A 12289-nucleotide genomic window follows, 5' to 3' on the forward strand; every position below is an offset into this window, starting at 1 on the left:
GAAGCAAGGCAGTAACAAACGCTCGCAAGAGAGCTGACTCTGCGTGCTTCGCTCCCAAGCAGACAACACACAAACTGTGTGTGTCCCCACCCGAAATATAGCACGGGCAGGGAGGAATACACAGCCTGAATGCTGTCTGCTCTTGCCCAAATGCTTCTTTTTGCTGAAGCTTGGCATAATGGAGCTTATAAGTGGACAAACAACACTAAATAAGACTCACAAACAGATAGCGACTGACACGCACACAGAGCCCTTGATGAATGACAAAAAGCTGACGCCGGTTCCACCGCACGTGCTTTTATTACTTCCTGGTCGCAACGTCACCCGCCCATGATGTCTCGCCCATCTATTGGACTGATTTCATATGTGATTCAGAGCATGGTCAAGCTGGGGACGTTCCCAAAGCGTTTCCGGCGCAGCTCGAGTTCCTGAAGGGGAACATGTGCATCATTTTCAATGTCAACAGTCAGAATAAACCAATTTAAATGCAAAAAGTGCCCAATATAAGTGATCAGAATAAGCAATGTAATTAGCAGGTATTTCACACTCGTTCATGCACACACGACAGTCAAAACTGTATCATTCATTGATACATACTGTACGATAATCTGACCATAAAAAATTAACAACAACAGTAATACGTTTACCTTCGTGTCGCACTTTAACTTCAGACAGAACTAGAGGAAGTATTTCATGAAGTACATATTGTAGAACTTAATACAGATCTTGGCAGTCCCATATTCAGTTTGATTTTGATTAAATTATTCAACTGTGCTCTGATCTACCATGTAACTTATATTTAGGCCACTTTGGCATTGTGATCACTTGAATATACAGCTATACATTCAAAATCTGATCTCTCATCGTGCTAAAAACCCGTCAACTCATGAATCATCACGTCTGACTGAAGTGCGGCAGGCAACGTCAACATCAGCATCAGCCGAATCTGCAGTGGGTGTGTGTGTTAGGTAATGTCATGATGACTGATTGGATGCAGTACATGCACAATTGGGTTTTGTTTGTTAACCAATTAGCCTATACAATTTAGATGTTTGAAAACCCTAAAACTGACCCCAAACCAGCCCAAATTTTGTCCACCCGCCCAAATCAATTTTTACCCGCACAATCACATTCAAATCTGTCCAATCTGGCAGCACTGAATGTCCTAAAACATCAGATTTGCCTCCCACTGCATCACAGAGAGCAGAATAGGCTGATATATGACCCTGCATGACTAACAGAAAAACTGCCTCTGCATTCCTGGCACTTCACACTGGAGGTCTTTCTCTGTTAAACTGTCATCAGTAGCCCTGAAAGGGAACACATTTCAGATGGCTGTGGAGTTTCAATGAAAGCGGCCAAAATTATGCTCAGTAGTGAGGCTCCTAGAGGGGCGATTAACACAGGATGTTGTGGAGAGGCTTAAAGGATGCAGGTCAGTGGGTGGTGGCTGGCCAATCTGTTGCTGCAGTGGGGCAGGGGCTAAATACTCTTCTTCTACTAGGTCAGCTAAATTCCCTCCCCCAATTATCCAAAAACCACACCTTTTCCTCCACAAACCCAACCATTCTGCAACAATAACTCAAGGTCCCAAATGCTATCCCTAAACCTTTGCGGTCTACCTCCAAATCCACACATTGCTGATGTAATGTTGCATTAACTGTTGCATCAGTGCTTCTGCTAAGTGGGCGGTCTTGAGATCCCTAAAATATCCAATTGGATGTACCACGGTCTCACAGGCACACGAGCCATGGCAGGTCCGCAAGACCATAAGTACATATCAAGAGCGCCATTTGGAACATAGCCTAAGACGTACAGCCTTAAGGCTTTCTGCTTCCTGTCTCAGTAGTCGGAAAATACAAGGGCAGTAAGTGGAAAAAGAGACGAATGTGAACGAAGTCCAAAGTTCCAATGGAACCCACATGCTGTGACTGAGGTAGATGTTAAATTTGGATCATGAGATGTGATTTCTGCTTGAAAAGAGTTTGTCATAAGCTTTGAATAACATCCACTTGATTATCAGCAATCAAAATGCATTTTGCTCCATTCTTCTGGATCTATCATTTGAGTAGGGTAAGAATTGGCAAAGAAGGCCTCAAGTGGCATGTTGTTACTAGTGTTATTATTTTTTTTTATGTAATACTTATTGTAATTTGTGGGGTTATAAATAGAATAGTTGATATGGTATTTTACATGAATGACACTTTAAAGATTATATATATATATATATATACAGTATATAATAAGTATCGCTTTTTATTTCTCCTCTTTCCTAATACTTGTTTCACTTCTGTTTCAGTTTTTATAACCATTTCTTACTATGTAAGTTGTTGTTTTTTAGCATGTAAGTTTGGCAGTGTTGGGTTTCTTGCCCCAGTTAGAGCGCTTTCTTACCCCAGGAGTGGGGTAAAATGGCCTCTCTAAATATTTTTACACAATGTTCTTTGTTCTAATTTAGCAAATGTTTCTATTTTTCCCTTAATAGCACACTGGCTGGTGCATCATCATCCTGCACATAGTAAACTTGTTATGATAATGTTACACATGCACATTGTTCTTGGTGGGGGGGAGGGGGTACGTTTTGAATCAGCACTAGCTGATTTGTTGAACTATAGCAATAGCTATAGGCATAACTGTCGCTAAAATTCACAGGGCCCAAATTCTTATGGGTGGACCCCTCTCCTCTGGACCCAATAAAGGACCTTAGAGCCAACCATCCTCCCCATGCTAGTTTGTACCATTTTACTGACTGTAATGTGATAAACAGACCAAACCATCACTGTACAATAAAACAATGAGTGAGCAGCTGAGACACATGCTGCAAAGAAGCCAAAACGTCTATGAAAACATTATAACAGTGATTAAGCTAAATAAAAAAAAACATTGACTCAACTATAAAATGTGTGGGACAGACTATATGGAAAGACTTTTACATAATCGCCATGGCAAAAACTAAAGCTCCATTCTAATCACATTGAAATAAAGTCTACATCCCAACCCCACTGCTGCTGCAAACAAACAGAGGAAAGAAAGGTGGTCAAGTTTCTACAGAGATTGGCTATTCTGTAATGCTTTTCCTTGGCATGGCTGTTCCCTAATGCCTGGTGTATAAAAACAGCTCAGCTGGCAGAGATGTTGATTATACTCATTACAGATCAACCTTGTAAATGCTACATAGCTGTCTGACTGCAGCATCTTAATAACTCCACATCACACTGCACACCTACTTCATGCCTAAACAGAACTGTCTAATAGGTTGCTATGTGACTATGCTTCTCCAAATACAAAGTTTAGGTATTCAATTCAATTCAATTCAAGTTTATTTGTACAGCACTTTTCACGATACAAATCATTGCAAAGCAACTTTACAGCAAATTGAGTTTCTACAATATTTAGTGGTAGCTTATCAGTGGTGACTGTCAGTTAATGTACATATGGCAGAAATGTACGGAAAAATCAATTAAAGACGTAATCAAACAGACGATGAACACTATTAACAGCAATTATTATATGATGCAATCAAACTTATAGCAAAATGTGGTAGTTCTGTATGTTGTTTCAGGGTTGGCATCACCTGAGGTCCTCTGAGGTATATGTTTAAAAGATTAGCTCACCCAAACATTATTGCCAAATCTGTAGAACTTTATCTTTAGGGAACACAAAAGAAGACATTATAAATAACATACTTTTTGTCATCAATTATAATGACTGTGGACAGGCGCTTTTAAGTTTCAAAATTCAAATGCAAATCACTGATAATCTCAGTCTCGAGTGTGCTGTTGCAACTGGATCATTGAGTCCAGTCAATGTGCTGCATGTCCCGAAAGCATCATAAGCCTAAGCAGATCGTAGAAACCATTGGCACCAGTGGTCTCTACGATCTACTTAGGCTTACAATGCTTTTGGGTAATGCAGCACAGATCAGTCTAGCGAACAAATTATTTGGATTTCTGTGAACTATTCAGGTTGTGTGAACTGGATCAGGTGAATCACTGAAAAGATCAGACTTCAGTGCATTCTTAAATCATTTTTGTGCCAGAAAGCTTGAATCAAAGTGTATAACTGGTTCTGTTGTTCATGAATCGGAGAGGCAGGGCAGATGTAATGATTTTCAATGAATGACAACTTAAATTTCTGCCTGTTCTTGGAAAATAGTTCACAAATAGTATGGACAACATATTACTTTTATGGTAATTTTGTGGAGCTTGCTGAACTTTCATTATAATGAAAAGAGTGCCCAGTATATATTTCAAAAACTCACATTTTGTGTTAAATAGAAGAATAAAGGTTACATGACTTTGGAATGGCACGAAGATGAGAAAATAATGACAACATTTTTATTTTTGGTTGAACGATTACTTAGACTTTCACTCAGTTTCTCTCTAACTTTGACATTATGGCTGATCATGCAGTTTTCATGAGAACGCAGAACAAAAATTAAGGAAAAGCATTTGAGGATGTAGAGTTTATTCTACTCTTCAGGGACTGATTCATCCTGTAAGAGGGGTGGTGAGTTTAATAGTGGGTAGGTACAGAGTTTTACAAGAACACAAGGACCAGAGGGCAAATGATGCAAAGCATCATTACTTTTTCCATCCCTTTGCTGGAGTTGGAGACTAAATGTCCAAGATACATTTCCACACCACACCCAAAGAGTTTGCCTAGAGGGCACCAGCTAAGCAACAAGATAAGGTCATGGTCAAACAGAAAAAAATAAGTGTGTTGGTAAAAAATTGTGGGAAAAAAATGTCCATATGTGGATTCTTCAGTAAGGAAATGCTTTCCAGATGTGGTCAGCTGATCCAAAAGGTCACAGAGGTCTTTAAGTGAACCTGAATATTGTTGCAAGGAACTAGTGGCACTAATCACAAACCTTTTACCCTTAATATGAAACATCTTTTGAAACATAAGAAATAAGATGACTTCAATTACAATATCAGTTAACTGTTTAATAATAATAGATGAGTATAAATAAAAACAGCAAGAATGACTAAACCCCTGCACCATATACTTTCAAAAAGAAACCTAGCTGTATGTGTCTTTTTCATTAAGAACTGAAAACCGAACTATTGGAGGACAATGCTGGATCACATATGGTGTAGTATTTAAGTGAGTATTTGAGTGATCAGCACAATTTGAGCTCTGCGTGTTTGAAAATACATCCCCGAGGCTATTCGGGCCATTTACTGGGTGTGACGTGCCAGAGCAGGTTCTGACGTCAGCAGTCTGGGACATTCTCTCAGCTTTTTCGTTTGATCTTTGCTTAGTGACGTCACGCCGCTGTGCAGGGATCCAAACATGAGGATGCTGTTGCACTAACGCTATTTGTACAGAAGCAAATGCTTGTTTACCACCATAATTAACCTACAATTGAAGTCTTTCAATCATGTAGGTCATGCTAGCAACAATGCCTTGATTCAGACTGCGACGAATAATGTGTTTTTGTCATTCACAAGCGCTTAATAATTGGGAGGAGAAGGGGTACAATGTTTCCCATTCACATTATTAAAGGACACGAGCGTCATCATATTCGTGTTCATTTTTCCTTACTGCGTGCGGGAAACGGAGAGTTAGGACAGCACAACCGACAAAACCCCTTTCATTATTCAGCAAGATCATTGGGAATTCCCATTAGACTTACATTTTAAATTCTCCAGTACTTAAGAGTAAAAGGGCGACATTTTGCGCAGCATGATAGAGCTACGTCTATAGGAGCACGTGAAATGTTGGTTATCTGTCTTACCTCTCGAGCTATTTGACTGAGAGCATCATCCTCCGCCGATAGTTTCTCCCGGTTGGGAATTCTTTTCCTCCCCGCTACTTGCGTTGCCATTTTAAATTCCCTTATACTCTGACACAAACCTCTACAAAAAAATGACCTCGCCAAATTGAAGTGCTGTCCAGTTGTGTACAGATCAAAGAGCACCATTCGGTGTGGCATGGTCGTAAGTGAGCAACATTAATAAATGGTTATATTGTACAAGCACACATATGTAGAGCACTAGGACACATCCTCCTTTTGATGCCCCATCGTCTCCATAAACCGCATGAATATATGGCGGGAGCCTGTTGCACATTCAAACAACACATCGATATGTCAAAACATCACGGATAGGATGGAAGATGACAGTTTGCTGATACGCCATGAGTACGATAGACCTAGGCATTCCTGGGAATATAGCCGGTCATCCCTTATTCCTTCCTACGGTAGTTCAGTACGTCAAATCAGGCAAATGAAAAATAAAGTAATCGGTCCAAAGCTGCATTTGTTTCTAGGGCAAATCGAACCCGGATGATGAGCGGCCCTCGGATGAGAATATACAGCAGCCCAATGCCACACGTCTGATGTGCTGGACTCTGCGCGAATAGTGGGCGGGACCTGACCTTTGGATTTTAATTATTTCCGTCTTCTTGCATATTAGGGCAAGTTCGCAAATAAGATTCATTTGTCATTTCATCGATCTATCTATCTATCTATCTATCTATCTATCTATCTATCTGTCTGTCTGTCTGTCTATTGAACCTTGTTCCTTTTTGATTAGATGGAACGACGTATCACAGTGTGGTCTGGGCTGGTGCATTAGCTCCATCAAGAGGCTTTATTAGACAATACAATTTATGTTGCTACTTGTGCATCGTTTCATGTCACAATTTCCATGGTCGTTGTAAAAACAGTCCCTATGTGGTTAAAACTTTGTATAGACCGTTTCTGACTGTATGTGTTATTTTTGAACCTCAAAAATATCAATGTTATTGTCTTATTTGCTGTGTTTTAAGACTTTATTCATTCAAATAATGTAATCTCATAACTAACTATAATATAATAATTTTAAGTCTGGTCCATTTAATTACAGGAAGAATAAAATAAATGCAACTACATGCAACTACAATTGCAAGGTTCATGCTGTATAAGATTAAACGCGTTAGTCTTCGTTATCCTGCAGTCAAGACTCTAGAGTATGGGATCAGATTCCCGCCAAATGTATTGCAGTCATGGAAAAAAAAAAAAAAAGCGTGACACCAAAATTTAAAACCGCAAGTAAAATTATATTGCACAAAATTAAAAAATGAAAGTTTTCAGAATAGCAAACAATGGCCACGGATAAAAAAATAAATGTAAATCAAAAATGTAATAACGCATTAAAAAAATAATAAGCACGAATCAAAACTTTAAACACATTTAAAATCATATTGCACAAAACTGAAATATTAATGCAAAATTATCCGAATTGCACACAAAATCATGTTTTCCTTGGTTATATTTCTGTTTTTTGTGCTCTCAGACATTTTCTGCACATATTTTAAATTTTTTTGTATGCTTATGCTGTTTTTCCCTTGGCTCTTTATTCCACGTTCTGCGCTTCTTCTTCCAAATGTTGCGGTTAGAGTTTCATGTAAATCAGGGCGGGCTTAAGCGTCATCACTGGTCGACTAGTTCTTGATTGACAACTCCTCCTCTAGCCAATCAGTCGAAGAGGGGTGGTGACGTCACTCCAACGCACCTCATTACTGTCGATGCTCAGTGTTTTGTTCACTTGCACAGGTGAAAATGGACAACTGTCAGCTGGGAAACATCTTTCCATACAGGACACCGTTATATGTGTCTGTCTGTCACTGCTGTATGCCTACCTGGCGATCCGTTAACGTTAAATGAGTAAATCGGTAAATTAATTTTGAATTAATGTAATGTTTTTGCATTGAAAACGATAGTGCTACAGAGTAGACAGTTACAGAGGCCAGGTGGATTTGATATACACAATGATTTATTTGCATATTGTGTTTATTTACATAGCTACATATATAATTTCCTAACACTGTCATATTAATGTTTAAAATATATAAAGTTCGAACATAACAACAATATGAAAGTAAAACAGCCAGTAGGTTGCGGCAAGTTTCTATATTTAGAGTAAGACATTAAATCATTCATTCAAATGACTGATTCATTCAATGAGGAATAAAGCGAATCATTCAATACGAAAGGCTGCTGTGTTGCTTGTAGAGGACACTGTTCTGCTGTGGCTTTGTTTGGACTCATCGTCAAAATAGAGCAAAATGAGAAAATAGTTAACTCAGTCAAAATATACTTCTTGTTAAATTGATTCAGTTCAATAAACATTTGCAATAGTCCTGATATTAGGAAAAACACTCTTACTCGTGTTTTGATTAACTGTATGTCATAAAATAAATTATAGTGTCATTCTTTACAAACAACATTTATTTTAAATGCTAAGCCTATGACTTATTTAAAATGAAACTAAAAACTGAACCTCCTGCTGGGCTCACATCCCTCTCATTTCCATGAGTGAATCGTTAGACGCGGTGTAACATTTGGTTGATAAACTATTAGCCTATTTATTTTGTAAAGAAGGCTTTGTACTTCTCTTGTATCTGAATATCTACTTAAACAACATGCTTCAGATATGCATAAAATGTGTTTGGAAAACACCAAGGCATGGTGATGCTTGCACTGACCGGCAAAACCTACATATTGTACAAAAGACAAGCTAAATTGATTCACCAATACCTTTTGTATGTTTAGTTATCTCATTTACTTTGATGATGAAGAGGCTGCGATGTAAAAATTGCAATGCTAGAACTGATTATGTTGTGTGCGCGCAGGAGGCGCCGGCGCGGACACTTGGGTTACTCACATCAGCGGAAAGATGTGATATCTGTCAGATAAGAGCAAGACATCATTCAAAACTATCTATTTTTTATTTGTGTACCTTCAAAATAACAGTGAAACGTTGTACTTTTGTAAAATGAAGAAAACATACAAAATGCACTTGACGTCTCTGTGAACCTCTTCCTGAATTGAAGAAAAACTCAGCGATACTGTCTAACAATATACTTGTCACACAGAATGAGAAATATATTTATAGAAACCTTGAAGTGCCCACTTTTACCTGTTTACGTTTTGCTTATTTGACATTAAATGCCTTATATAAGTCACTTTGGAATATAAATCATAGCATAATCAGAAGATAAAAAATGCAACGTGTAGTCCGGAAAATACAGTATAGCAAATTATTTTGCGGGACCCCCTGGCTTTGGGTCACGATACGGACCCCAGTTTGAAAACCCCTGCTCTTACTCATATTATCCTCTCCTAACAGTAATAACCATAACAAGACTCATAATCAGTCAGGTAAAGGCGGGCCAAGCACATCAGTGACTTCGCGAGGCCGGTGCATTTAGTGGCTTCTCCCTTTTGCGATGTGATCAGAGGCGAGTAAATACAGGTGAATATAACTGCGACAGGTCGCTAGGACGGCTCATTTAACGTTAACGGATTGCCAGGTAGGCGTACAGCAGTGACAGACAGACACATATAACGGTGTCCTGTATGGAAAGATGTTTCCCAGCTGACAGTTGTCCATTTTCACCTGTACAAGTGAACAGAACACTGAGCATCGACAGTAAAGAGGCGCGTTGGAGTGACGTCACCACCCCTCTTCGACTGATTGGCTAGAGGAGGCTGGCTTCAACCTGACCAAAAGCAGAAGGCGTGGTTGAAATGTCATCGGCCACAGAGCTACTGTTGATTTGCCAGGCCAATGGGGAGGAAATATCCATTGTCAGAATTTGTAACTCTTGTGTTGCCCTCTGTCTATGCTTTCCAATTGAAGGTTCATGAGATGCACCTTTGAGCTATTTCAGAGAACTAGTTTATCATTAGCTGATCTACATTCTCTTCATTAGTGAAAGTCAAGATTCACTTGCACAATTCATGCCAAATTTTGTAAAAAATGTGCTTGACAGTTTATGACAACTAGATGAACCATTTTGCATTTAATGACTTATACGATGAACTAAAGACTAGATGTTTTGAGGGGTAAGACTGTTGCACAGAGAACTATATAATACATTTTGAGCAACATGACATTAGCAACTGATAATGTAGGAAACCGCAGACAAATGTACATAATCAATTGCATGAATGTACCAAAGCAATCGCAACTTGTTCAAAAGAATGAGAAACTGCTTTTATAATGTGTACAAGTGACTAGATGATGTGGAGGTTGAACAAGTAGTTTTGAGAATTTAATTTCTGATCTGAGAAATGCAACAAAGCGACTGAGAAAAACTGTAGTACAATTAATGAATAATAATTTAGCCGTAAGTAAAATGATCCACATGATGACCTCTCACCTGACGACCTCATGGGACGATCCCTCATGTTCAGACATCTTTAGTAATTTAGCGCACTACCAGGATACCTTCATAACATACGCTGCTGCCGGTAAGTGGAGTTCTCAGCAGAGTGGTGTGCTTGTATACTTTTATTACAATTTAAAGGGGTCATATGATGCGATTTCAAGTTTTCCTTTCTCTTTGGAATGTTACAAGCTGTTCGTGAATAGATAATATCCCTAAAGTTGCAAATCCTAATATCAGGACCATTGCAAATGTTTATTGAACTGAATCAATATAACAAGTATATTTTGAGTGAGTTTACTATTAATAGTAACTATTTTCTCAGTTTGCTCTATTTCGACAAAGAGTCCAAACAAAGGCACAGCAGAACAGTGTCCTCTACAAGCAACACAGCAGCCTTTCGTATTGAATGATTCTCTTTATTCCTCACTGAATGAATCAGCCATTTGAATGAATGATTTAATGTCTTATTCTAAAGACAGTAACTTACCGCCACCTACTGGCTGTTTTACTTTCATATTGTTGTTATGTATAACTTTATGTATTTGAAACATTAATATGATAGTGTTAGGCAATTATATATGTAGCTATGCAAATAAACACAACACGCAAATAAATCATTGTGTATATCAAATCCACCTGGCCTCTGTAACTGTCTACTCTGTACCAATCGTTTTCAATGCAAAAACATTACATTAATTAAAAATTAATTTACAGATTTACTCATTTAACGTTAACGGGTCGCCAGGTAGGCGTACAGCAGTGACAGACAGACACATATAACGGTGTCCTGTATGGAAAGATGTTTCCCAGCTGACAGTTGTCCATTTTCACCTGTACAAGTGAACAGAACACTGAGCATCGACAGTAAAGAGGCGCGTTGGAGTGACGTCACCACCCCTCTTCGACTGACTGGCAAGAAAAGAAGCTGTTAATCTAGAACTAGTGGACCAATGATGATGCTTAAGCCCGCCCTGATTTACATGAAACTCTAATCTCAACATTTGGAAGAAGAAGCGCAGAACGTGGAATAAAGAGCGAAGGGAAAAACTGCATAAGCATACAAAAGAATAAAAATATGTGCAGAAAACGTCTGAGAGCACAAAAAACAGAGACATGTAACCAAGGAAAACATGATTTTGTGTGCAATTCAGATCATTTAGCATTAATATTTCAGTTTTGTGCAATATGATTTTAAATGTGTTTAAAGTTTTGATTCGTGCTTATTATTTTTTTAAATGCGTTATTAAATTTGTGATTTACACTTATTATTTTTTTATCCGTGACTATTGTTTGCTATTCTGAAAACTTTGCTTTCATTTTTAGATTTTGTGCAATATAATTTTACTTGCGTTCTTAAATTTTGGTTTCACGCTTGTTATTTTTTTATCCACGACTGCAATATATTTGGCGGGAAAATGATCCCATAGCATTGCCCTGCAACACGCAAAAAGACAGTATAAGTCATTATAATCAGTGCCTCGTTTATAATGGGTTTTATTGCTTTTGTCTCGTCGCGCTGGGACACGGCATCACAATATGGTAAGGGGAGTATGCTTGTTATTTTTTTATCCATGACTGCAATACATTTGGCGGGAATCTGATCCCATACTAGAGGGCAGCACACTCCTCGATAATCGACCCCATTGGGAATGTGAATGCAGCAAGGGAGTCAAGTTTTGGCTCCTTAGTATCCAACCGGCTGCGTTCCCCAAAAGCAGCATAAGCTTAAGTTGGGGGGGTGCTTGAGTGCCCTGTTGTCAAGGCATTTTTTTTGTAATTAAACTCCCTTTTGTGAAGGCCTGCCCAATCTAGCTATTACAGTTTTTCTCAGTCGCTTTGGTGCATTTCTCGAATCATCCTTAATATTTGCAAAGAAGTATGTGCATTTCTCAAAACAATTCGTACAAACAGCACCACACAACACAACGCACTGGATAGCTGGCCAATCAGCGTACACCTCGCTTTTCAGACCGATGAGCTTTGTAAAAATCGATGCATTTCAGAAAGTTGGGGCATAGAGGAGAAACAATAATGTACAGTATGTGGAAAATAATGTGTTTTTTTAACCTTAAACAGCATAAACACATTTCATTACACCAAATACACAAAATAATGTTCTTTTTTT

The 12289-nt window shown here is 38.5% G+C and overlaps 1 protein-coding gene across 10 annotated transcripts in view; it reads right to left on the minus strand.

Annotated features, from left to right (window-relative positions):
- The window catches only part of LOC107677622 (leucine-rich repeat flightless-interacting protein 2-like), a 42136-nt gene extending 35775 nt beyond the window's left edge, over nucleotides 1-6361 (minus strand). For all 10 annotated transcript variants that reach the window (XM_016472590.1, XM_016472586.1, XM_016472583.1 and 7 more), the window contains exon 1: nucleotides 5744-6361. In XM_016472590.1, the coding sequence (XP_016328076.1) occupies nucleotides 5744-5941 (198 nt within the window). In that variant the 5' untranslated portion in view covers nucleotides 5942-6361. The remainder of the gene's footprint in view (nucleotides 1-5743) is intronic.
- Nucleotides 6362-12289: the final 5928 nt, after the last annotated feature.

This window comes from Sinocyclocheilus anshuiensis, unplaced genomic scaffold, assembly GCF_001515605.1.
Source record: "Sinocyclocheilus anshuiensis isolate Anshui unplaced genomic scaffold, SAMN03320099.WGS_v1.1 scaffold873, whole genome shotgun sequence".
NCBI lineage: Eukaryota > Metazoa > Chordata > Actinopteri > Cypriniformes > Cyprinidae > Sinocyclocheilus > Sinocyclocheilus anshuiensis.